Here is a 24,021-nt window from a genome sequence, read left to right on the forward strand (position 1 = left end):
GACAGCTTCAAGCCAGTAGATAAATACAGACAGCATAGCTGCAGGTTAAGCTCCTTCAGGTATCAATAAAACCTGTTGAAAGTTTTGTTTTTTATGTCCTACACAACAAACATTACGAAAAACACACAGCAGTAGAATATGCTGATTCCGAAATTTCGGAAGAGAAGAACGAGTCCACACAGTAATGGTGCTATGCAAATCACTTATGAAGCTTTCGCAGTAAGCACTATTACAAGCAGCTGAAAGTGACACAAACTACATCTTCTTCCACCTCAAGAGCAAGAAAGGGGCCAAATTGTTTGTCAATATACAGCTGAACATTTATTTGATGTCAAGTGGAACATGAAACATGATACAAATTGACTGGGTGAGTTTCTTCTGGCATACTAGAAGAAATCTGATGCACTAGAGCGTTTCTTGGAAAACGATTGATTAGCATTAGACTGAAACACATCAGATACCCTCGCACGCTTCTTTGTAGACAACGCAACAGGAGTGCTAGATGGGAGTGAGAACCGTGCCTTGAGTACACCCTGCGCTGGCCTCTTGGATGCATCAAATGGTATCTCAGGGCTGTTCTTTATTGTCTCAAAGTACTCCCTTGGATCTGCGGAAAATTGTAAGAATGCAGTGTCAGTGCAGTGTCAGGCACGGGTTGTTATACACGGAAATAATGCATTGCAGGGCCCTTAACACCTAATTTTTGAAGTTGAATTTTTGAAGTTCAACCGTGTGTTCCACACCAAGCAGGCAAAAATTGAGCACATTCAATGTCGTAAAAAACTTGTATTTGAACATTTTTTCATATCACAATTATAACGTACAGCAGTCTGGTAAGATTAATGAATGACAAAATGAAATCGCACCACCAGTGAAGTACCAAAGTAACCTCGAAGTAATGGAAGCTGATTTCTAAAAAGCCGGAAGCATGTCAGGGTTGCCATGCATGGTTTTGTATTTGCATGTACATTTTGGCTGTCAGCCCAAGATAGTTTTTGCAGGCATTCTTTGGTGTGTGCCGTTCTTATCATGCAAATAAAAAAATTGCAGGTACGACTTTGCTGCGCTGTTGGGTGCCACAGCATGCGGAGCAACACGTCCAATGTGGTTTCAGACTGTTTGGAAGCGTACAACGCCGCGGCATCCCCGCCATTTCTTAGGTCACACAATTCATGCCAAAATGGCGGTCACTGTTAGTGGGAGGGGCTTAGAGATACAAAAAGTAAAATTCCGCTTGTCTGTGCACGCTGGAGAACCTTAGGCACAAGCACTGTGGATATGCCTTGGTTTGCCACGCTGCACATCCACCAAGGGCACAATAGCAGAAGCACAGGCTTCACAAATCGCCAAATACAGGTCCTGTGAACCTGCAAACCTATCTTCACCTGCTGACCAGACACTCACACCATCCTCTGTGATCACTTCCAAGAACCAGCTTAGACTGTGAGTTCTCTAAAGCAATTGAATGTCACGCAAGCATTATACCTGCAACGTTCCAAGCCACCGACATTCCTGAAACACTTCCCTGGACAATACCAAGACCACTAGTGAGGCTTCAAATACCTGGAACTACGAAGAAGTCCGTTTCTTCCATTGGCTTGAACCAGTTCACCCTGTTCCATATATTTACATTATACAGGGGGCCTGTACAAGTATATACCGAGGGTTCGGTCACATCATCTGCCACAATGGCTGCATCTGTTATTCCGCAACTTGATATTACCCGGCGATTTCAATTGGACCACAAATTGACATCAATGGCTGCAGAATTGGCTGCAATAAGGGAGGCTGTCTGTTTTATAAGGACTCAGACCCCTCATAAATGGACGGTGTTCTGTGATGCCGAATCAGCGTTGCAGGTGCTAAAACGCTTTTTAAAGTAAGGGCCATACTACCTGGTCGTGCTGGAAAAATTGCCCAGCTTCATCACAGTGTCCAGCAAGGTGGCCACTTAATCACTTTTCAATGGGTGCCTGGCCATTGTGGTGGATCGGCTTTCTCTTTGTCTGATGAAGTGCAGATTGCCTCCTCGCGGCCTGACACCAACTGAATGATCAAGGCACTCATGCAGGACTTAACAAAGACATACAGAGCCCATGCTGACAACATCCACAGACACCTACATGTGATCGACCCAGACAGTAAATTCTGTTTGCTCTCAAAGGTTATGCGGATCAAAGCGACATTGCTACGCAGGATTCGGCTGGGTGTTGCTTTCACCCGCCGCTACGCACAGCACATTGGCCAGTCGAACAACCCTGTATGTGAACACTATCAGAGGCCTGAAATGCTGGAACACATATTAATAGATTGCCCAGCCTATATGCTGGAGCGAAGGACGTTGGATAATTCCCTATACAGCGTTGGCAGGCAGCCACTGTCGGAGGATGCTATTCTTGGTCCATGGCTTGACACTGCGACTTCAATGCGGACAATTGTTGAAGCACTGTTGAAGTGCCTGCACGACACGAAACTAGCTGAGTGGCTCTAGTAAGGCCACCATATAATATACATAAGCACTCACCACTTCTCATTACCATCCATTCCAGTACTTTCACTCCCCTTCCCTCTTCTCCAGTGCAGAGTAGCAGAACAGAGCGCACTAAGTCAGGTCGACCTCTGTCTTTTTTATCAATAAAATCTCTCTCTCTCAAGTTGAAATGTACTACAAGAGCCTACACTTTTTTGGTGTATAACCCTATTGGCCCTTGTACTCTTTTACAACGATAAACTGAGAATAGATAGGTAGTATGAAAGTGTCAGGGCCCATTTACGGGAATGTGCGGAGGAGGGCGAGTTCAAGAATGCAATAAAGACATTAAAAAAGAAACAGCATACTAACCTAGTTCAGGAGTGCAATAAAGACATTAAAAAAGGAATGGTACGCTAACCTAGACTAGTAGATTATACAATCAAAACTCTATTCGTATTTCTTCAGTAGAAAAAAGTTGGTTATCAGTCCAGATATTCTAATGTCACACCCATACTGCAGCAACAGTGACATCAAACTGACATCACTGACTTCAGTCTTTTCACATGTTTAGGCCAATTCTATGCATGAAAACTTCCCATAATTTGCCAGGTTAAACATCTGCTTGAATATCATGTATAGTTGATTTTGTCAGTAAGCAATTAAAACTCAGCAGATGCCGCAAAAACTGACATAACAAGAATTAACCTGGTGCATTAATTGCAAAGCAGCAGCGCCACCAACATTTTTGTTTTTCCATCCTTCTTACCAAGTTCTCACTCACACTAAGAACAGTCCATTCACAATTACAGAAGTGTTATCCATCAATCTATGTCAACTATTTCTCTTCGGTCAAAAATATTTCACTCATTTTACATGTATGACCAACACCAAAATTTGAGACACTTAAATATGAAATAACGACACAGGCTACGCCATCATTCATGTAACGAGAAAACCAGCTGCTGGCGACATAGGCCGATGCTCAAAGTTTTTGTTGCCCCACCGGTGACAAAGCTCCGCCCTGTCAGGAAACTCTCAAACGCTGCTAACTCTCATCTAGAGCCCCAGCATCATCCTTGCACTCCCCCAAGCTTTCTTGTGCGCCAGTTACAAATCATTACAGAAATCTCTTTCCGACTGAAACAGAGTGAATTTTTATTGGCATACAGGCATAATTATTCATGTAGCAGGATAAGTGATTTTCCCAGTCATAAGAACATTTATTGGCAATATTTGATAATAACTATGGAACATTGAGTGGTTTCTGCTGAAACAAGGTTCAGTTGATCAAAGTTGCAGCATCCCATGCACTGGGTGCCACTTGTTTGAACAGTGCTTTGTCAAGTCTCCGGCACATTTCACATTCTGTGATTGTCGTAGTATGCACAACAGCTGTGTACATGAGGTCTTCTACGTCAATTTCGCCTTGCAAAGTGGCTTCATCGCAACTTTCTTTGCACTGTCATAACGCTCTTGAGTCGTAGGCAGTGCAGGAAAAGCTGCACCGCACCTCTATTAGTGAGCAGCAGTGAGAATGGCGACAATTCAACAGGCAAAACAATATTGCTTGCACAGTTTTGCTTTGTACAGATGAAGGTTAGAACTTTGTTTTATGTGGTTATTTGCATAGATATCTCGTGTTGTAATTGGATAGCGGGCACTGGCTACAAGCACGAGCAGGTTATGTCAGGGAAAAGATGGTAAAGAAAAGCAGACACAGACCACAGAATTAAAACATATAAAAAAAAGTATTTTCCTTTCTTTTCTTTTGTTTTTTCTTTTGTTCCATGCTTGGTGTCAGCTTCACTTTATCATGATCAGCTCCGACCAGATGAGTTTTTGTCAAACCCTCGATTTCGGGGAAAATATGGTCACAAAGAGACAGAAAGAAAAAAAAAAAGCCAGCGCAGTAAAAGTTCAAAAAGAGAGAGTCCTTGTAGTAGCTCAATTAGAACTGTATTATTGTGACCTGAGCACATGAAATGGGAAAATCAGGTGTTTCCCACAATGACAATAACTGCGCGGTAAATTAATAAAATGCTATCTCCAGAGACACTCACCTTGTGCTTTGTTTTTCGACAATGCAAAGATCACTTTCTTTTCTTCCTGAGGCGTTGAAGTTCGCTTTGCAGGTGGTGTCGAAAATTTCGTGAGCTGAAAGCAGTGTTTAGGCATCAGTGTCTGGGGCAAAATTAACAGTGCAGTCTGGTACAGTGAATGCCTCTCGGTATGATGAGTATAGTGCTGCATTGGGGTGCTCATATATTGCTTCTCAATATGAAAGTATTTTAACAGTGCTGCTCTAAGAGCATAGAAATAGTTGCATAAATTCATTTACTGTAGCAGCACACATGGGTTCACTAAGCAAACTAGCAACAGAATGTACACGAATGAAAAAGCAAAACGAGAACACTGCAAAACAAAGTAAAATGAAGAAACAGTGGAGCTGGTTACAATGAGCCGCATCCTTATTTTAATAAACAAGTAAGTACCACTTCCTTTCACGCTCCAGTATTTTGCAGGTTGTTCAGAGGGTTTACGTCATCCTCTGCAAGTGCTAAGTGCAATATTGGAGTGTGTGCGTGGGTGTTCGCATGTGTCATTATGCATTGGCAATGTGACTTGTGGCCTGACATGCTTTCGCGAGCCATCTGTTTTCTGTTTCAACAGGCAGCGTCAATGTCTTTTTCTCACAAATGCACTACTGCGATTATAGTTAACAGCGTAGCCTGCACACAGTAAACAGCTGAATGACAAAAATGACAAGCACACAGCCGTGATGGACAGTGAAGTGTCTCCACTCTAGTTAGCCACAGAAGATAACCAATGTGATCAATGAAGCAAGGTTGAATTAAACAACAAAGCGAGCTGTACAGTGTAGCCTGCACAGATAAAAATATTTTTTCAGTTTTTCTTAAAATTCGTTTTATTTAACCTCAATGCTGTTTATTTCTGAATACTTCAGAAAGTATAGCACTTACAAAGCTTGTAGATAAGTTCCCGCTAGTTTTCATTTTCTTTTTCCCTTCAGCATACATTCTTTTTCTGTCTCTCTTATACTGTTCAAGGATAAATCGATCGTTGCATCCATACGATGCACTGAAAACAGGCCATTATATCTAGTCTTTTATTCAATGTGTGGGGTATCAAAAAGATTGCTGTATTTATTCGCGTAGTGAGGACACCTTATTCCCCGAAAAAACAGAAGCAAAGTTGCATTTAATTATGCAAGGTATACTTTAGGAAAATTTTTTTGAAAGAGCAGAAATTGAAAGGTAAGGTGGCAATTATTAAAACCAAATGGTTAGATAATTTAGCTTTGCAGTAAATGCAGTTGACACTCATTACAGCGGACCGTAATAATCCAGCGAATAAGGTCCATTATACCCGAAGTCCGTTCTACCCAAAATTAGGGTCACAGTATTTGTAAAATGATGGAACTTCACATATATCGCTGTCTTAGTCGATTTAAAAAATGTTAGAAACATTAACTTTAAGATAGATAAATAAATAAGTAACAGATAAATAGCTTTATGCGGCAATTGTATAACCACGCGAGGTACGGTGTCTTGCTGTCCGCCTTTTCCGGATGCTAGTCGACGCCAAATGGAAGTTAAAAAAAATAAAATTACGAGGTTTTACGTGCCAAAACGACGATTTGATTATGAGGCCGTAGTGGGGACTCCGGAAATTTGGACCACCTGGGGTTCTTTAACGTGCACCTAAATCTAAGCACGCGGGTGTTTTCGCCAAATGGAAGTTTTTCCGCACTACAGCGTGTATGTATGTATGTATATATATATATATATATACCCTCACAACAGCAAGACTAATTGCTGGCCCCACATCAGGGAGCCAGCAGGAGAGCTAGCTCCGCACTGTGCTCAGCCAGAGTCATACCTCAGTGCATACCTTTCAGAGTAAAGGTGAGTTTTGTTCAAGGTTATAATCTTGAGTGATCACTTTTGGTGATAGTACTATCGCCTTTGCAAGATTTCGCATGACGATCAGCACCGGATACACTGAAGTACTCAGCCCAAAACATTCCTCACTCTATGCGAAGACAGTGTGCTTCACACTGCACGAGGAATGCTGTCGGTCATATGCACAGCTGCATCAGCTGCTGAGTCATGCAGAACCTCGCGATAGTGGTTGTATCCTCGATAGTGACAGCTTCTACTCGGCAAGACAGCCGACGACGACCACCAACGCCACAACACACCAAATCGTGGGGAGGTAGCCAAAGAAAGCTTCAGTTTAAAAATAAGGCTAATGTATGGCTCATTCATTCACTCACTTCTAGCTGCGCAACTGTCTATGCGTCGTTTTGATTGTACAGTCGAACCCGCATACCGTACTTTCCGGAGTATAAAACACTTTTTTTTTCCTGAATTTTTTGGCGGTGTATCTTATAGAACGGTGTGACGTTTTTTTCCCGGAAAAACTGCCGTCAAAATCGGATTCGATGTTATGGCCACGCAAAGCTCCCTGGTCGACTTAATTGCTACGGGTTCTCTGCGCACTATCGAGGTGGCAGGTACGTTCTTCTGGTGATCCGAATTCCCGAGCGCCGTGCGAGAAGGACAGAGCTGCAACACAAACGGTGGCAGGCTGACCGCGAGTCGGCTGGCCCCGAATTCGTCGCATCTGCAGATCGCTGGCAAGATACGACGTGCGCCGCTGCGCAAACTACACAGTTGCTACCAAAGTACAAGACGCCCCCCCTCCCTCCCTTCCCGCTTTCCTCCTTTGTGCGAGATTCCGCTCACCGTCGGACGCTCTCACGCGCACATACAGCATATAACGTGCGAGGACGATGTTATCGCCCTTGGACTTCATACGGAAAATCGTGGCAACCACGACGGCAGAAATGCGCCTGGAGTGGAAATATATGGCACCAATATGCTTGCGCGTGGCCCCCGTTCACTGAGTGAAACGTCACCAATTTTTTTTTTTTAAATAGCTTACAGGTGCGTCTTATACACCGGTGCGACTTGTATACGTTTTTTTCCGGAAACACTGCCGTTTTGAGGCGGGTGCGTCTTATACAAAGGTGCGACTTATAGACCAGAAAATATAGTATATAGAATCTGAAGGGGATCACCAAAAACTTAGATACATGGGTAATTCAATATATACAATAAAAACTTTCTAGGGGATTTTACAGCGGTTCCATGTACACAATAAATAGTTTTACATGGGTTCGATATATCTGGGTTCGACTGTGTGTCACACTGGCACCACGGCGGAGAGCATTTTTCTGCCAAGGTAGGTAGGTACAACTTTATTCGACAATAGGTGTCGTTCAAGAAAGGTGCCAAGAAATGGCTCTCAGTGGCATGTGCTACCAGCATCAGACCGAGCAAGTGAACCAGGGAACTACAGTATGACCGTCTGTTTGCAAGACCTCACAGGACCCAACTTGGGGGTACAATTACAAGGGAAAAGAAATAAAATTTGAAGAGCAATGATGGAGGAGTGCTTATTATGCAAGTGCCCCCATTGTGCGAGTAAGTACGATTGATTATAAGAAGAATCAATATAAGTGGGCTTCACTTTACCTGCATTACATACGAACTTCATTTAGATTGCCAATGCCAACTAACCACATCTGTTACCTTTCTCTCCATCCTGAAGTACTAAAGCTTTAGCAATAAAATGCAAAGGAAAGGGTGCATGCTTTGCACCATTTTCTTCCTTTTTCCAGTAGTCACTATTGTTATTTGCATCTGCGAATTATCTACAGCAGTATGTAGGGCCAAGGTGTCATAAAGTGACCGCTATTCTTGTACCTGTACCAAGCCTACAGCAATTCAGAAGAAAATGTTTTGTTAACATTCAGCCTTTTTCTTGTGATTGGTAAAACGTCAGCTAAAACAAGCCGCAACTTGGAACAACAGCAGACGTACTACAATCTCATCAGCTTGGCACCTGCTGTGTGCTCAGTACCCTAGAAAACTTCTCACAAGTTGTGGTCTATAGCAGTTACATTAGACATGGTGCAGTGCACCAATGCGATTATCCATCCTTTTGCAACTTTGAAGTAAGGCAAAATAAATAATGATCTGCTATATTTAAAATGACAAGTGTCATGCTACTCCAAGCAAGGACATAAAAGAGGAAAAAATTAAAAGAAATAAGGAAATAGAACTATCAAAATACCTTAAATGGCTGAGCTTTTCTTGCAGTAAGGCACTTACGAACGGCAGGTACCACTGGTTTGCTCGCCTTAGGGGTGCACGGCAACTTTGCGACTGGTGTGTTGTCACTAGATGCCTTCGCTTCTTCTGTGCTACTTAGCGATGCTGACAGGGTTGACGTGAACATTCCTTTGCTAACTTCCTGCAGACCTTGCATCGGCGCTACTGCACCATTATTTTGTACAGGTGAATGAGGCAACTTCACTGCTCCAAGGTGGTTTTTCAGTGGCGAATGAGGTGCCTTTGTTACTCCGATGCTGTTTTTTTCGGGTGAGTGAGGTCCCGTCGATGCACCCTTGTTACTTTGTAATGGTGAGCTCGCTTGCCTGATCGTTCCTCCACTGGCTTGTTGTGTTGAAGGAGGTGATTTTGCACCATCTCCTTTGACCTCACCTGCAACCACAATTTTGTGGCTTTTGAACGATGCATCAGGCGATTTTTCAGTTTTGGTGATGACACGTTTAGTTGGTGCGGACGTTGAGCTGTTTCGCTGTAGCAGTGGTGAATGATGCAACTTTGTTGACTCTGTTGTCTTGCCAGCGCAGGTTGCAAAACTCGCAGGTGTAGCTGGTGCTTCTGACTGCTTAGCTTCGTTGGCACTTGATGGGAGTGGTGTTACTTGCCAACCCTTTGTAAGCACGGAGAGTCTTCGCTCCTTCTTCTCCTTTCTTGCTTGCCGCTGCCTAAGCAGCTTCTCCATCTTCCTCTGCTGCTTTCCTTCCAGAGAAACAAGAGACGGGTCTTCAGTTGATTCTGTGTTCACAATAGGCTTTGAAACCTGCTGCTGCACTACACCCCCCATGCTGCTTCTTTTTACTCACACTTAGCGACTTCTTTTGTGGTGCTTTCCCCAGTATTAGCCCGTCGGCCTTCTTGGCAGAGAAGAGAACTTTCTTTTCTTCTACAATGGGAACTTTTCCAACAGAATTTGAGACTTTCTGAGATTCTCCTTCTGTCACACTTGTATTCTTATCGAAGCCATTCAATTTCCTCGCTTCCTGCACTATCCCAGTTGCATCGTCGACTGAACTGCCTTTGGGCTTTTTAGGCTTCCGTCTTCGTGGTTTCTTCTTAGGAGGAACACTGGTTTCAGCTCCATCAAAAGCACATTCAGCATTAGTGACTTTTTCAGCTTTTTGAGAAAGTTCTGCGCAACGCTTTCTTTTTTTGCTTGCAGCCTTTATATCAAACATTTTATCATCTTCAGAATCTTCAAGGTCGCTTAATGTATCCGTTGCCTCCTCATCAGAGTGAGCTTGTTGGACTTTTTTTCGCAGTCGCTTTGCCTTCGATCGCTTTTTGTTTCGAGCTGTTCCATTTCCTAACCCCTCATCCTCTTCAGAATCCCCATCACCACTGACAATATACTCATATGCACCACTGGTGGTGTCAAAGCCGAATTTAGGTTTTATCCTCTGCTTCTCCTCTTTGAGCTTAAGCACTTCACCACGGTCCTCCTCTAGCTCTTCCTCAAGCTCTTCTTCCAGCTTGTTGGCAGCAGCCTCGATGTCATCCTCTGTGATGGGCTCTTCAACGTCAGGTTCCACCACTTTAGGCTTAACCAAACCTTCCTCGAGAACAGCACGGAACCTAATGAAGAACAGTGCGTGTTAGGAGGCATTTACAAATGTGGCACAAGAGATTCAGGCAAGTACAGCTTAGAGAAAGAAGTGAACACAAAATAACAATGAAAGGAACAAACACTAATCAAACTCAACAGTTGAATGAGCAAAAACAAAAAGGAAAACGTCAACATATAGGCTTGTCTTAAATGATGAAACCACAGACCATACAGTATTGAACCCTGCAGCGCTGTGTTATTAAACAGCAATAAAACAACCCAGTATATTGCAGCTTGGTGAAAAAATTAGAGTGACATGCACTTGATACCAATGGTTGCACTGTGTGGCATGGGTGGTATGACTGTGACTGAAGGTAACATGAACGATATAATGGAGCCACCTGCTATGCAAAAAGACCTCTAGATATGAGCACATGTTATTGCTAAGAGGTTATCTTCTATGCATTAGGTGCAATCTTCTGCAATATAGTAAAAACTTGCATAATCCTGTGAAATCAAGCATTGGGGGCTAAAGTGCACTACTCCCGTATGCTACAGCTTAGCTATTGTTGCTGTACACTCTCACGCACAATTGCAGAGTATATTTTCATAACTTATGAACAGCTTAAACTATGGGAAATTCATCAATGAATTTCAGTAGCAGCAAACGTCTAAAATCTAACATTCTTTCTAGGCTGTGTACACTTGCAGGCAGTGCAGTGGCAACTGAAAACCGCGATATTTGTTATATACTAGTAGAGAACAAACACACACACACAAAAAAGTAGCAGTTTTGCCTGAAAGGCAAAGCATCGATCGCGATAGCAAATTAGTAGACGGATATACGCAGCATTGCAAGCATAGTAGTTTTATCAGCTGTATAAACTCGTAAACGTTTGCTTACTAACTAAATTAACAAGCACCGTGTCACGCACGCACAGGCAAACAAGCACACCTCACTCGACGAGCGCGAACAGTCGCTGTCAAAACGCTGGTGTGAGGAATAGTGGCAGGAGCAGCGAGCGAATTCACCTTTGTGCTTCTTAACTAAATGGTGAGAACCCAGCGCACACAAAGCTATGAGCCCTCGGCGCATCTAGACTCTGTACTCATTGCAGATCGCTTTCAAGATAAGGCCTGCACGGCGGCGCTCAGCCGAGCCATACGCAGCGGCTGTTGGACTAGAACACCTTTCCCCCTGCCCCCCGATGCCTTGCGCGCGGTGGAAGACGGTGTGCTTCCTCTCTGCCTTCGTCCTCTGCACACGCGACATCAAGCCACCACCTTCTGCTCACCCTCACACACTTTCCCTCCCACATACAGCATAGGGCGTGCGGCCACGGTGTTATATCAGTTGGACTTGGCACGGAACATCACGGCGACGGTGCGACTGGAGTGTCCATATAATTAGCAATAAAATATATGGAAGAAATTGAGAAAACAGTTATGCTCTTAGCGTGCTGTCATCAAAAAACTATAGCAGATCTGATATTAGTGTAATAAATTAAATTTGCACACCAATTTTCATCAAGTTAGTGCCAGCAATAACAAATAAAGTTTTCATTGCCATATCCCCCCCTTCAGGATGAAGAGCAATTTACCACAGCCCGCACAGTGGCATCGAACATGCTGGCTACATCACGATGCTGTTGCCGACCAGCTCACTGGCAAAAAAATTATCCGGATGTGCGCGCGGTAGTGAAATGCGTCTCTCAAATGAAGAAGCAGGTCTTATGCTGCGGTCTCACTGCAAAGAAATTCGCGAGGCCTGCGCCGTTGTGAGTGCTAATCAGTCACAAGATTATGAGCATTGCAGCTTCTGCACTGATTTAGTGCGCAATAGAAACCGGATTTGCTGATTCATTCGTAAATAAAAGCATGTTGATGCAGTAGCAAATGCTAATTGTTATTTTGACACCCTGTATAATTCGACATTTGACTAATTAAAAAAAAATTTTGCAGTCCCGTGAAAGCCAAATTTATGAGGTTTTACTGTACAAGCAGGTTTCGCAACTGACCTTTGCCACAGTAGCAGACCTTAGAAACAGTTGTGGAGAAATGCGACACAGTGCGACCGCCAACAGAAGCTACAAATGGCACAAAACTCCCAAGTGCCACAAAGAAAACTTAAACAAACATGGTCTCCGAACCACAGTCAGTTTTCTCCCCGTGAAATTGTAGAATTGGGTTTATGCAAATATGGTTGAGAATGAACAACAATGCACCTGCACAGGCTTCTTTTTCAGGCATAAAACCTTCACTGTTAACGAGCAGAGCTTGAATTAGCTGGGAAAGTAGTGGCTATAGAGGCGAAATGACCAGTTGCCGAGTCTATCAAGCAAGAAACCGAGCACCCAGCAGCCACGCCAAACACCCCAGGAAAGTAAGCAAAGAAAGTTTCGCAGAGAACTGTTTTGGGCTAGTTGGTGCACAGCTTTGGGATGATGTGTGGCGCAAGGTCAAAAATTAATGGAAGGAATAAGAGGACGAGACTGAAAGAGTGACAATCCTTGTTAAGGCAAAGAAAGCTTGACTTAAAAACGGTGTCACAATAAATTTTGTTCCCGTCATCTTATAGCACAGTATGTCAGCAAAAAGAATGCTGCAATGAATATTACAAAATCACAGAAAATCGAGAATGTACTCACTTCTTCACCATCCTGGTAATCAGGGCGCGGTTGAATGGCTTCAATGTGGCGGCTTTGAGCATGTCGAAAAGCCTGTCTGCAATCATGCTGTAATCAAACTGCAGGAAAAGAAATATAGAGCAGAATTACAGCGAAGCTCGATTACATAGAAACAAAAAATAAAGACGGAGGAGTTATCGAATGGAGGCACTCTTTTGTGGAAACAAAACAAGGACTCAGTCCACTGCTAATTATAGTCACGTCACCGCCCTGGCTGTTAAACCTAATCAGTGCAGCTTTGCCGAGTGCTGGCAACCGAAGTTATGGTTTTGTTACGAGTCGACGGTAACCTATTTGCAGCAGACGCACAGCCAGCATGGCTCTTGGAAAGCCAAGGAACTATTTCTCCGACGAAAGGGAGGATTATGGGGGATAACAGGATGGTGCCATTTTCCGACTCACAGGAATGGCAGGAAGGTCCTGGCAGGTCTCTCCTTTCTCAAGCACCCTCCCATGCTCATCATACATGTCCTCCTCCTCCTCATCATCCTCTCCTGCCGAGTCACCATCCCCTGTTGTCCCATTGCTGCCCTTGAGCTTCACAGTGCTGGGATCCACATCCAGCTCGGCAGCTTCCCGATCCAAGTCCAACAGCAGGAAGAAGATGTTCTTCCGCACCACATCCAGGAGGGTTTGACTGCACAGATGACAGAAGAAAAAAAGTAGGGATGGTCTATTGATTTTTATTCGATTATTGACGATTAATCATTGGTCATTTTAGCCTCTAATAGGTTTATCACTTTCAATGCAGGGTTTTCCATCGATTAAGTGATTAATCGAAATGTTTGCCGGACACTTTTAGAAAGGTTGGAACACAGTTATTTTCTTTTGTAGGACCCTATTTTAATGTTTGAGAGGTGGAACCAAGTTTGAAACACAATTTTATAAACTGTTAATAAAGGGTAACCTTTAAATTGTCAAAGACTAAATATAGTTGGCACTAGTGGCATGAAACAATATATGGTATGAAATGGCACTTAGTGAAGAATTAAATAAGATACCAGACACGAGCAAATCCTTGTAAAGTACAGTTAAACAAGCAAAATAGCAAAAGTACAAGGTGAAGTCCAACTGAAATATGCAAGAAATTGCAATACGCACAAGGGGAAAAGAACATACTGGTTTACTGGTTTAGGATTTTAAACCACATAATATTTTCTACAGAGCGAAGTACACTCAAACCTTGTTATAACGAAGTTGAAGGGGAGCTGTAATTATTTCGTTATACCTATTATTTCGTTATATCAATTATAACAGTTTACAGCAATGTATGCTCGTTAGATGCACTACAGTAGAACTCCGCTGTTACGTTCCCGGGTGCTAAATGTTCCCGGATGTTACGTCGTTTTCGGCCAGTCCCGGCATAGCTCCCACAGGACCCAATGCATTGGGAACCCCGCTGTTGCGTCGCAACTGTGAGACCGTTCCTGCATCATGCGTTGCGAACTGCCGCCCCGTGCCGGCCCACGCGGCCACGTTGACTTTTCATGTCACTTGGCTTGGTGGCTTGACGATGGGATTGGCCATCCAAAGTGCCGGGGGCAACACCTACGACACATTTTCGGTTTCCACTAGCAAAAGCATGGCCTTAGAGATCCGTATTTGCTACCTAAAGCTGGTGTCTATGACGCGTTGGGGCCCTAAAATTTTTGTTTGGCGCATAACTGTTCCGTATAAAGTCGCCGCGCGCCATATGCTGTATGCGCGAGTGAAGGTGTGCGAGGGTCAGTCGACGATTGCGGTTCAATCGCACACACGCAAAGCAGAAAGGCGGGGCGGAAGCGCGCTTCTTCTGTCGCCCGCAAGGCACGGGGGAGGGTTACACCGGTGCCGTATCTTGAAAGCGATCTGCGACGTGGAAAAAGTACGCACGCGAGAAGTGCGGGCCGTATCTTGAAAGCGATCTGCGTTGGGGGCAGAGTCAAGGCAGTATAGGTGCATCGGCGGCTCGTAGCTTTGTGCGCGCCAAACGAATGTCAAACTCCGCGGAATACTTCACGCACCGTGGTCGTTTTTTTTTTTTGTGGACTAATATAGTTCATTATATCCATTAACAGGTCTATTTTACTTCGTTACAGCAAGGTTTCAAATGCATGGTTCTCTATGGAGATTTCAAGGAGAATTTCATTTACTTCGTTATATCGTGTTATGTTATAATGAGGTTTGAGTGTAATGTCAAGTGGCTGCGATGTTTGGGTGAAACCGACACCTTCTTTGAAAGGCCAAACAACTAGCATGCAAAATAGATGCTCGGACGCTATAGATTAATTGCTGGAATACATGCTCCAATACTTTCGTGACAAAACATCGTTTTATGCATTGAAGCACAAAAGTAACCGGAATGCCAATGCATTTGCGCGTAAAGTTTCAATGCATTTTCCGCACAGTTCGGACATTTATATCTCTAAACTGGTGTCATCCTTAGAATTCGTTCCCCAAGTGGGGTCTTGCGAACTCCACAGCTAGAATTTGTAAATTGCAATATGGGCCATAAGGTAATTATTTTAAAACTTAATTAGCAATTTTTTGTTCATTAGTCCAATTATGCATTAAATTTTTTTTTCAAGTAATGTCCGCCTCTTCGAGTAGACCAGCTCATGACCTAGAATTGTGCTATCTGCCACAGGCCACCATAAAAAATTTTGAAAGTGTTCGCTGAAACACCCGGTATATGGGTAGTGCACTAACCAACACACCCCACGCCTTGTTGCGTGTGTCGAACAAATTGCTGCTCGTAGTGGCGACGTCATCGCTGCTACGAACAGCTACTGAACATATCTAGCAAACTGTAGCTTTACGCATGGCCTGTCTGGAGCATGTGTCCCTTCAGCCTCCAGACGTGAGTTCCAGACCAGCCGTGCTCCATTTGTGCAACGTGCTTCACTGCGATGCACCTTCAATAGTTGCTGTTTGCAGCGCCGCTGCTACTGGCAACATAAATAGCGTGAGGTGGAAAGGTGCGGTTGAGCCAATCAAAAATTGTTTAGCACACTCTGTCATGCTATTCAAAAAACGTAACAGAATACAAAAATTGTCTCTAAGGTACCATCACTCCCCCCACCCCCCCCAAAAAAATGCTGCAAAGCAGCAGCAGCTTGAGCTTGACTTACTCATTTGAATGCATCAGAATGTCGAAGAAAGGCTGCAGGAACAGTATGGCTTGTTCTGGTGTCAACTGGAAACAGACAAAAAAGTTTTTAATTTAACAGGGAACGTAAGATTACTTTGCACAGAGAGAACTCCCAATGGTGAAGTGGAAAAACTCTGCTTCAATGGTCTAAAAAAAAAAAAAAAAAACTAAAACAAGCCCTTAGCGTCTTAGCGCCAGATTCGTTCGGCTTTTCTCGAAACTTACTTTTGGGCTACCCCATTATTAGGCCTCACACTACCCTTGAAAAAAAAAAAAAACGACGTCACTGCCGTACAGTTTACTTTAGAAGAAGCCGAGCCCTACAAGAAGAAAACTTAATTTAAAGCTGCCTGCCTCCACACAGTTTCCACAATAATTACTAGTGGAACTCTGGTGCTGCATTCAGCCACCATGGGAATGATGATTAGTACATAAATTTTTCTGAACTTCGTTCTTGTGGCTTCGATTATTACGCTTTATCTGCCTTCACTGACCTAAATTGCAAATTAATGTATATATATTTTTTTAATGCCGAAGGCAATGAGACTCTGCGAACACGCAGAGTCTAATTGCAGCGGTTACGCTTGTCCATGCATCCGTGGCGTAATGGTTTCAATATCAGGCTTCTGTGCTAGAGGTCCTGCGTTCGAATCCTGCCGTTGGACAATTTTAATAATGTTTATTTATCATTTATAATGCGATACGTTGCTGAAAATGGTGAGTATCTAAAGTCATGAACCCGTTAAAAGCCAGAAGAACGAAGTTTAGGCAAATCATTGTGCTAACCATCATTCCAATGCTGATTGAACCACCCTGCTTGCAGCTGCCACAGTCACTAGCGCCACAGTTGCCTCTAGTAATTGTATGAAACTCTATGGCCTCCATAACTGAGACGGCGACGTGCTAGAACAGGAAGGCGCAGACACCAGCTCCATCCAGTACACAAATCTTCAGCAGGCGTTAGCCAATTACGGCAGCTGATGGCGCGATCATGCCCTCCAGAATCAGGATTCTCCACTGCTGTAGCATCAGCAGAGTGACTAAGAGGTATAATACTAGACTGCCAATCTGTTGGTCGTCAGTTCAAACCCTTGCAGGACAATCAGACTTTGTAAATTTATTGCAAAGCATTATGTAATTCCAGCGACGACACCAGCGGGCATTGAATTGACCACGGTTGAGTAAGTCCATCGCATTATCGCCGGTTCCACAAAGTGTTACCAAATGGCATACATGTTCCCGCAGGGGGAACAAATTGTGTGTGTAATGAAAATGGCTAGGTGATGCACGATGATGATGACGACACCACAGCTGATTTATTGTATTTTGGCAAAGTATCACTACAACCTGTTCCATTACAAACTGGGCTGATCCCGAAGTCAGTGCAATGCCACATAGCATTTCACAAGTGCTAGTTGCCATGAGGGAAAAATGGGGGAACTGGCACACTCTTGCCTGAGTTCGGAAGCAACTGTTGCTATGTGACTTGACACTTGAGGAGACTGTATCAAAGCGCTAGCTTGCCTAAAGGAAGCAGTGTGGTAAGGTTATCCCTTTCTTGAGCCATGCATGCATCTGTGACCTAATGGGTAGATCACTGAGCTGTTGCACTGGGGTATCCTAGTTTAAATCTCACCAAGAGCCATGTTATTATTTTAAGTTAAAGAACAAACGAGGCAGAACAGGAACCTGCCTAGCTGCCACAAAGTGCCTGGTAAAAGGCTACGAATGTTTCTTAATGAAAGACAAAACTGACAAGAATTTCTCACCTCTCCACCATGCATTCTGGCAAGCTCCTGGAGAAATACATCAACCACATGTAACCTGAAGCCAAGGGGAATTTCTTCGCTATTTGGACACAGGGCTGTTGTCTTAAGAGTGTCGCAGAAGGCAGTGATGTTTTCATCATTCCATGCGTCTCCGTAGGCGAAGGCAACGCCTTGACGAAAGCATCGCCGCACCAGCTGGGCATAAATGAAAGCAAAAATACAGCATGAAAGCTTTGATCCTTCTAGGAAAGGGTGAACAGGGAGCATACTAACACACTACTAAGCTAATTCAATGTCTCCCAAGAAATGTGGCTGTTTAAAATAGTCAATGAGGATGACTAGGCTAGTGGGTGCATTTTCTAAGGCTGCAAAAAAATTAAGCCTGCCACATTAAAAAGAAACTGACAAGGCAGGCACAAAGTAGTACTATGTCTTGTTTCTTCTCATCTGTTGTCTCTTCTTGCACTGAATTTTGCTTTAGCAGTTTAAAAATTCACAAAAGTCTTGCACCCATCTGTACACGCAATAGGTGGATAGCAAAATGACGATGTCGTCAGCTAGCGACTTCCGGTTCGAGGGTTAGCACTTCTGTTGCTTCGTTCAGCGTTGTCAGCAGTTTCTACAGTGCGATTTCCCGCTGTTCGCGAAGAAAACACACTTCAGCAACGTGATTATGGTTGGCTGCTCGGCATTAGGGTGGGTGAACACTTCTGTGAAAGGAAAAAAGAATGTTTCGTTTTCCATGGAATGAAGCGCACAAACGTAAATGGGCAGTTGCCGTCAAACGAGCGACCGTGAACGGTGAGCTGTGGGTACCGAACGTAGGAGCCAGAATATGTGAAGATCATTTCGTCACAGGCAAGTGTTTTGGCGAATAACTTCGTCTACTAACGTTCTAGTACAAATACCCCCTTTTTAACAATCAGTTAAATACACACAGGTGCACTTAGTAAGAATCCTAAGCACATTGATTATGTGCCGTCTTCATTCCCGTACAACGAAAAGGCAACTGAGGCTGCACGAAAGAGGGAGGAGAGGTAACGTCAAAATAATTCGTGATCTTTTCAGATACTTAAATCAGTGCTTTCTCTCTGCAGTTACACACGACATGCGTCTCTTGAGAAAAAATGGGAGACTGCGAAGGCACAGCAGCCGGTGACATGGCGCGCACACCGCTGCAGACAAAACAGCGGACGAAGCGATCGACTGCACCGTTTGTTATGGGAAGCGTTACAAACAGCCACTTATCACTTATGAAAAACTACTTCTTAAGTTAACGAACGTTTATTTGCGCTTGACAAACGTTTGCGCTTGATAAACATTATATGACTATTTGACGCGGCACAAACACGTTAGGGCATGAAATGCCTGCCACCTAAAAATACACGAGTCTAAGGGCGCCAACATAAGTACGAAGGAGCGATAGCTCACACCTACGTTTCGGAACTGCCCAGCGGTGCTTGCATCGTGGTTTTTCACCAAAGTGCCGCAGTATATAAAAGACAAAGCGCGTGAAGCATGGGCATGGCGTCATAGACGGCATCATGGTCTCGAACCAGAAGTTGTAACAGAATACACCGTACCCCACAATCCCTTGCGAAAACCGAGATTTTGCTATCCACCTATAAGCCAGTGTAAGTTGAAAAGGCATGAATGATTTGCTTGCAGTGCCTTCAAAACGAAATGATCTTAGAAGAGATATCCTTAACAGAATATATCAAATATCAAATAAACTTCACAGAAATAATTCATGGCTGTACCATAGCATTGGTTTTTTTTCTTTAAAAGAACCTTAATTAAAATGACATTTACAGTTTCATATGAATGCACTATGTTCACGGGGGAATAACTCATAAACATTAAAGTGGCTCAGCAACAATTTTTACTAAAGTTGAGAAATGTATTTGATGTTAAAATACACTATATTTCAGAAATACTTTGAAACAAAAGTACCCTTGAATGCATTCACCACAAGAGGAGTTTTGTCAATGAAACATTGCCTTTGATCCCCTTCGCGTAGCTCCCGCTTTTTCTTCAATGCATTGAACTGTGAAGGCTGCGTGTGAGTGGAAAGGTGCTCACAATGTTCCACCTACTGATACTCCCCGTGGCGTGCAGTTAAAATTTGATTTTGGATGTTTGCATATACACCACTACTTTCGATTTTGGCACCTATGTCACGCCTAACTCAAGAGTCTATCCCCCCCTACTTTGGTTTGAGTTCACAGTGTCTCGTCCCTTTGCTGTGCTACAGTGTACTAGATAGCTACGCACGGCTGTATTTTCTTGCACCGAGTGGCAGGGGTACCCCAATTTCCTTTCGCACTTATTTCTACAGTAATCAGCCAATTTCTGAGAGTCAAACGAAACATCTGTCTTTATGTTCACTCGCGCGAGTATGTCAGCCGCGCATACATCGGCTTAGCGATCGATGCCGCACTCCGGACTCACGTTGAAAGGATTCCTAGCGTTATGAGCTTCGACTATGATGCGACACACCTCAAAGTTATGCAATTGGGGAAGCAGATGACCTCTTCCATTCGTATCTTGGTGCTCGGGCTGGCTCGCCATATGCCTGGAGCCATGTCTGCTACAGAAATCAATCAGAGCTTGCGATTACTTCAGCGAGCGAGGCTCATTGCAACACCCTGCGGTGACTACGGTTTCTACACTATGCAGCAGACGCATCTGCATGCAACTGTAGTGGCTGACTGTAGCATAATACAACATTTGCTATGTGTACAACAGGGCTGTAGTGTGCGCTCGCGCGCTCCAGTCTGGTCGTGCTACGTGGTGCAGACCAGCTTTGTCCTGCACCAACTTGATCAATGGATAGTAGCCACACCCAAATTGTGCATTTTGAAGTGCTATCAATAATTCACTACTAAGTGATGTCTGCCAAGGTGTCTATCCAGGAGCTGCCAGGAGTGAGCGCATGCTGGCAAGCATACATGTGGTCTGACTTAAAGTCTCATGCGATTCGAGGCTAGTTGAGTGTTCAAAACTAACAGGAATTCGCAAGACCTGACGGCTACTGCCATTTCAAAGGCTGTGTTCCAATTCTTTCCATCATGTTGGACAGTCTACTTTGACGTCTACGAAGACAGCCAAGACAGCTTCGAGGCCAAGTAATGGAACGCGTTTCGAGCCATCTGGAAGACGCTTCTGCGACGTGACGCCACCTCGCGGCGACAAAAGAAAGTTGAGAAAAGTACACATTAGTTCTGTATTTTAAGTATTTTAGCCTGCGAACCTATGAAAAACATGATGTGACTTACATTTAGGGTATAGAAAAGCGTGTCTACGTTTTTGTGTGCACAGACAACCTTCCCGTCGAGTTTCTACGTCCTGCTCAGTCGCCATCTTGTTTAGACAGGAAAGTAGCCTGCATCGTTCTTGACTTCGATGCTGTCTTCGCAATGCTGTCTACTTTGACATCTTCGTGAGAACTAGGAAAGAGACTTAAGATGGCCGCCGTCCGCTTAGCTGTCTATTTAGCCGTCTAAGGCGAGTATTGGAACACATCCAAAGTTTCATTCCTACAAAGCAGACGTGAGCATGAGCAGACGACAGTCAGCTTCTTTCGGAAACAAGTTACTGTTATCAAAATTCAAAATATCACTTAATTCATCCTGTTTATTAAACTGCATCAATACGTATACACAGTAACAGTAGGGCCCCACTGCATGATGCAGACACTTTTCTTGGTAGGTGTCTGCTATTGGCCAATAGCAGCCCTCTATGGGAATCTTGCATATGATGACATATGCAAGGTGCTGGCAGCTTCGAAACGGGTAAGGAGAAGGCTTTGTTTGAAAAAAATATAAAAAAAGGTGACTTCAAGCTCTGCTTGTGAACTCCATGGACCGCTCATGACTGCAAAATTTAGCTTAGATATTCACAGAAGCGTACGCTATTCGTGGACTGTGTTTCTCTCACCAAGCCCGAGGGATGGTTCAGGACATCGTTAAGGGCAGTCTAAAAGCTTCATGTAGGCAACAGAACAAACAAATTTTAAAGAGTTCATGTACCTTCTGATGACCGTGACATTGATTTATGTGTTTCAACTACCTCTGTCTATTTTACATCGAAACGGTGGGTTACACCATATGGCAGGCTACCGCAACATCTTCCAATGTTTCAGGTAATCTTCTATACTTTCAACATAATGCGGGAAAGTTTTCTTTAATGGCAGTTGCAATAATTGTTTGTCTATCTGTATACATTTAGACAACAGTTTGTCACACCTCATAAACACTTCTGTTTACTGATATCTAATACCCCAGTCACACGGGGCACTATCGAATGCAATCGAGCTCGATCACGATAGGCTCCTTTGCGCAAGCTGCGAAAGGGAGTCAAGCGCAATTTAGTAATTCGATCCCAACACGGTTCGGTCGCGATCTAAAATGCAGTGTGACACCTGTATAAGATAGCGAATAGTCGTTTTTGCATCAGGGACGTTGAGAATTACTGCTACGTTGAAAGCCATGCTGCAAGCAACGGCTGCATCAGCCACCAATGTGACAAGAAAGCAGGTGTAATTGCTCTATGCCTGTCATTTTACTTCTAACACACAGCAATGTCTGCCAGTACATCCGAGCAGATGCGGGCGTTCACGACCTCCTCTATGAAGTTTATAGAGGAGGTCGTGCGGGCGTTACATATTCAAGTCATACCCGACAACGAGAAAACGTATTATTGCGATAGCAATTATATGGACACTCCAAAGCGGATTTCTGCCCTCGGCGTCGTCGTCGCCGTGAGGTTCCGTATGACGTCAACGGCGATGAAATCGTCGCCGCGCTCTGGACGCTGTATGTGCGAGTGAAAGGGCGCGAGGGACGCGCGCTTTCACGGGGAGCGAACGCACGTCGGAGAGTGGCGCTGAGCCGTGCTCCCTCAAGGGCTGCAGAAGATAGCGTCAACCTTTCCCTTTCCCTCAAGAACCACTTATCATCATCGGAGAGCAAACGCGCGTTCTGCGCTGTGCTCCCTGAAGGCTGCAGAATTAAGCGTCTCTTTCCTCCTTTCCACATATAGAGCGCAAACGCGACTTTTTCCGACGCGCGAAAGGCTGTGGGGGGGAGGCGACGTTTAGCTGCGGCATCAAATGCGTATTTATATAAAAACGCCGCGCGCGTTCGGTGCGAACGCGGGCAAAGCGCCGACGGCGTCGACAACAGTTCTGCGTGTTGCTGGTGCTGCTGCATGTCCAAGTTTATACAGCTGATAAAAAATACTATCCTTATTCCGTATAGCTCTCTACTAATTTGCTATCGCAATTGATGCTTCGCCTTTCGGGTGAAACTGCGACAATTTTTTTGTCATCGCTAAGGCAGCCACAGGGGAAAATATCAAACGATCAATACCACGTCACTTTGATGTAGCTTACCATCATGAACTTCTCCAGGCGAAACCTGTCGATCGCAAACCATTCGCGGGCCATGGTCTTGAAAAACGCTTCCAGAAACAGCAAAGACTGGTCCCGACGGGCGAAGCAGTGCACCAGGCCAGCTATGCTGTTCGCCAGCTCTTGCTGTGAACACAACACAGTGGGAACATGAAGTATTAAACACCGAAACATGCATCTGTAGAGGAGTTCCTTTGGAGGCTGGAGTTAAAATATCGATGCGTTAAATTTACCTGAACAAACGGCTTGTCGGACATCCACATGCAGAAGAACAGGCCCTTCCAAAGCTTCATTAATGCTTCCTCGGTGAATTCTAAAGAGGCGAGAAATGACCTTTGTCACGCAATTTACAGCCGGAGATGTGGCTAGTGACAAAATTAACCGCTAACATTTTACAGAGAATTCCAGTACCACTACTTCTTACCCATGCCTTGGCGGCCAGATTTTGCGCGTATCCATCTTGTCAACTTTCGTAGTGCCCGGTCTCTGGTAACTTTCTCATTCGCTGCCAAGTGATGAGCAAAATGAACTTCCTGAGACACCGGCATTTCACAAAACTACATTAAGCACGTGCACGTCAACACCACACAAAAATTCTCAACTTGTAACGCACTGTGCGCTGCCATGTGCGCACAAATAAAAACGCAGTAAAACAGAAAAATGCTTATGTCGATGTCACTCCGATTGCCCGCGAAGCTCCTTCTTTGGAAAAACAAGAAACCAACTCTTGTAATAATAAATAACTTCATTATGTGTATTTTTTAACTTTACTTTAAAAATGCTTGATT

General features: G+C 44.1%; 1 protein-coding gene across 1 annotated transcript; it reads right to left on the reverse strand.

Annotated features, from left to right (window-relative positions):
• Window positions 1-295: 295 nt before the first annotated feature.
• Window positions 296-23,886, reverse strand: LOC119455961 (ribosomal RNA processing protein 1 homolog B-like). Its single transcript, XM_037717513.2, is given in 11 exon segments — window positions 296-607; window positions 4,534-4,627; window positions 8,636-9,422; window positions 9,424-10,263; window positions 12,883-12,980; window positions 13,324-13,558; window positions 16,032-16,096; window positions 17,821-18,015; window positions 23,216-23,359; window positions 23,467-23,546; window positions 23,658-23,886. Coding segments are annotated over 11 exon segments (2,883 nt in total). The 5' UTR covers window positions 23,782-23,886; the 3' UTR covers window positions 296-386.
• Between the last annotated feature and the right edge of the window lie 135 nt (window positions 23,887-24,021).

Source organism: Dermacentor silvarum, chromosome 6, assembly GCF_013339745.2.
Source record: "Dermacentor silvarum isolate Dsil-2018 chromosome 6, BIME_Dsil_1.4, whole genome shotgun sequence".
NCBI lineage: Eukaryota > Metazoa > Arthropoda > Arachnida > Ixodida > Ixodidae > Dermacentor > Dermacentor silvarum.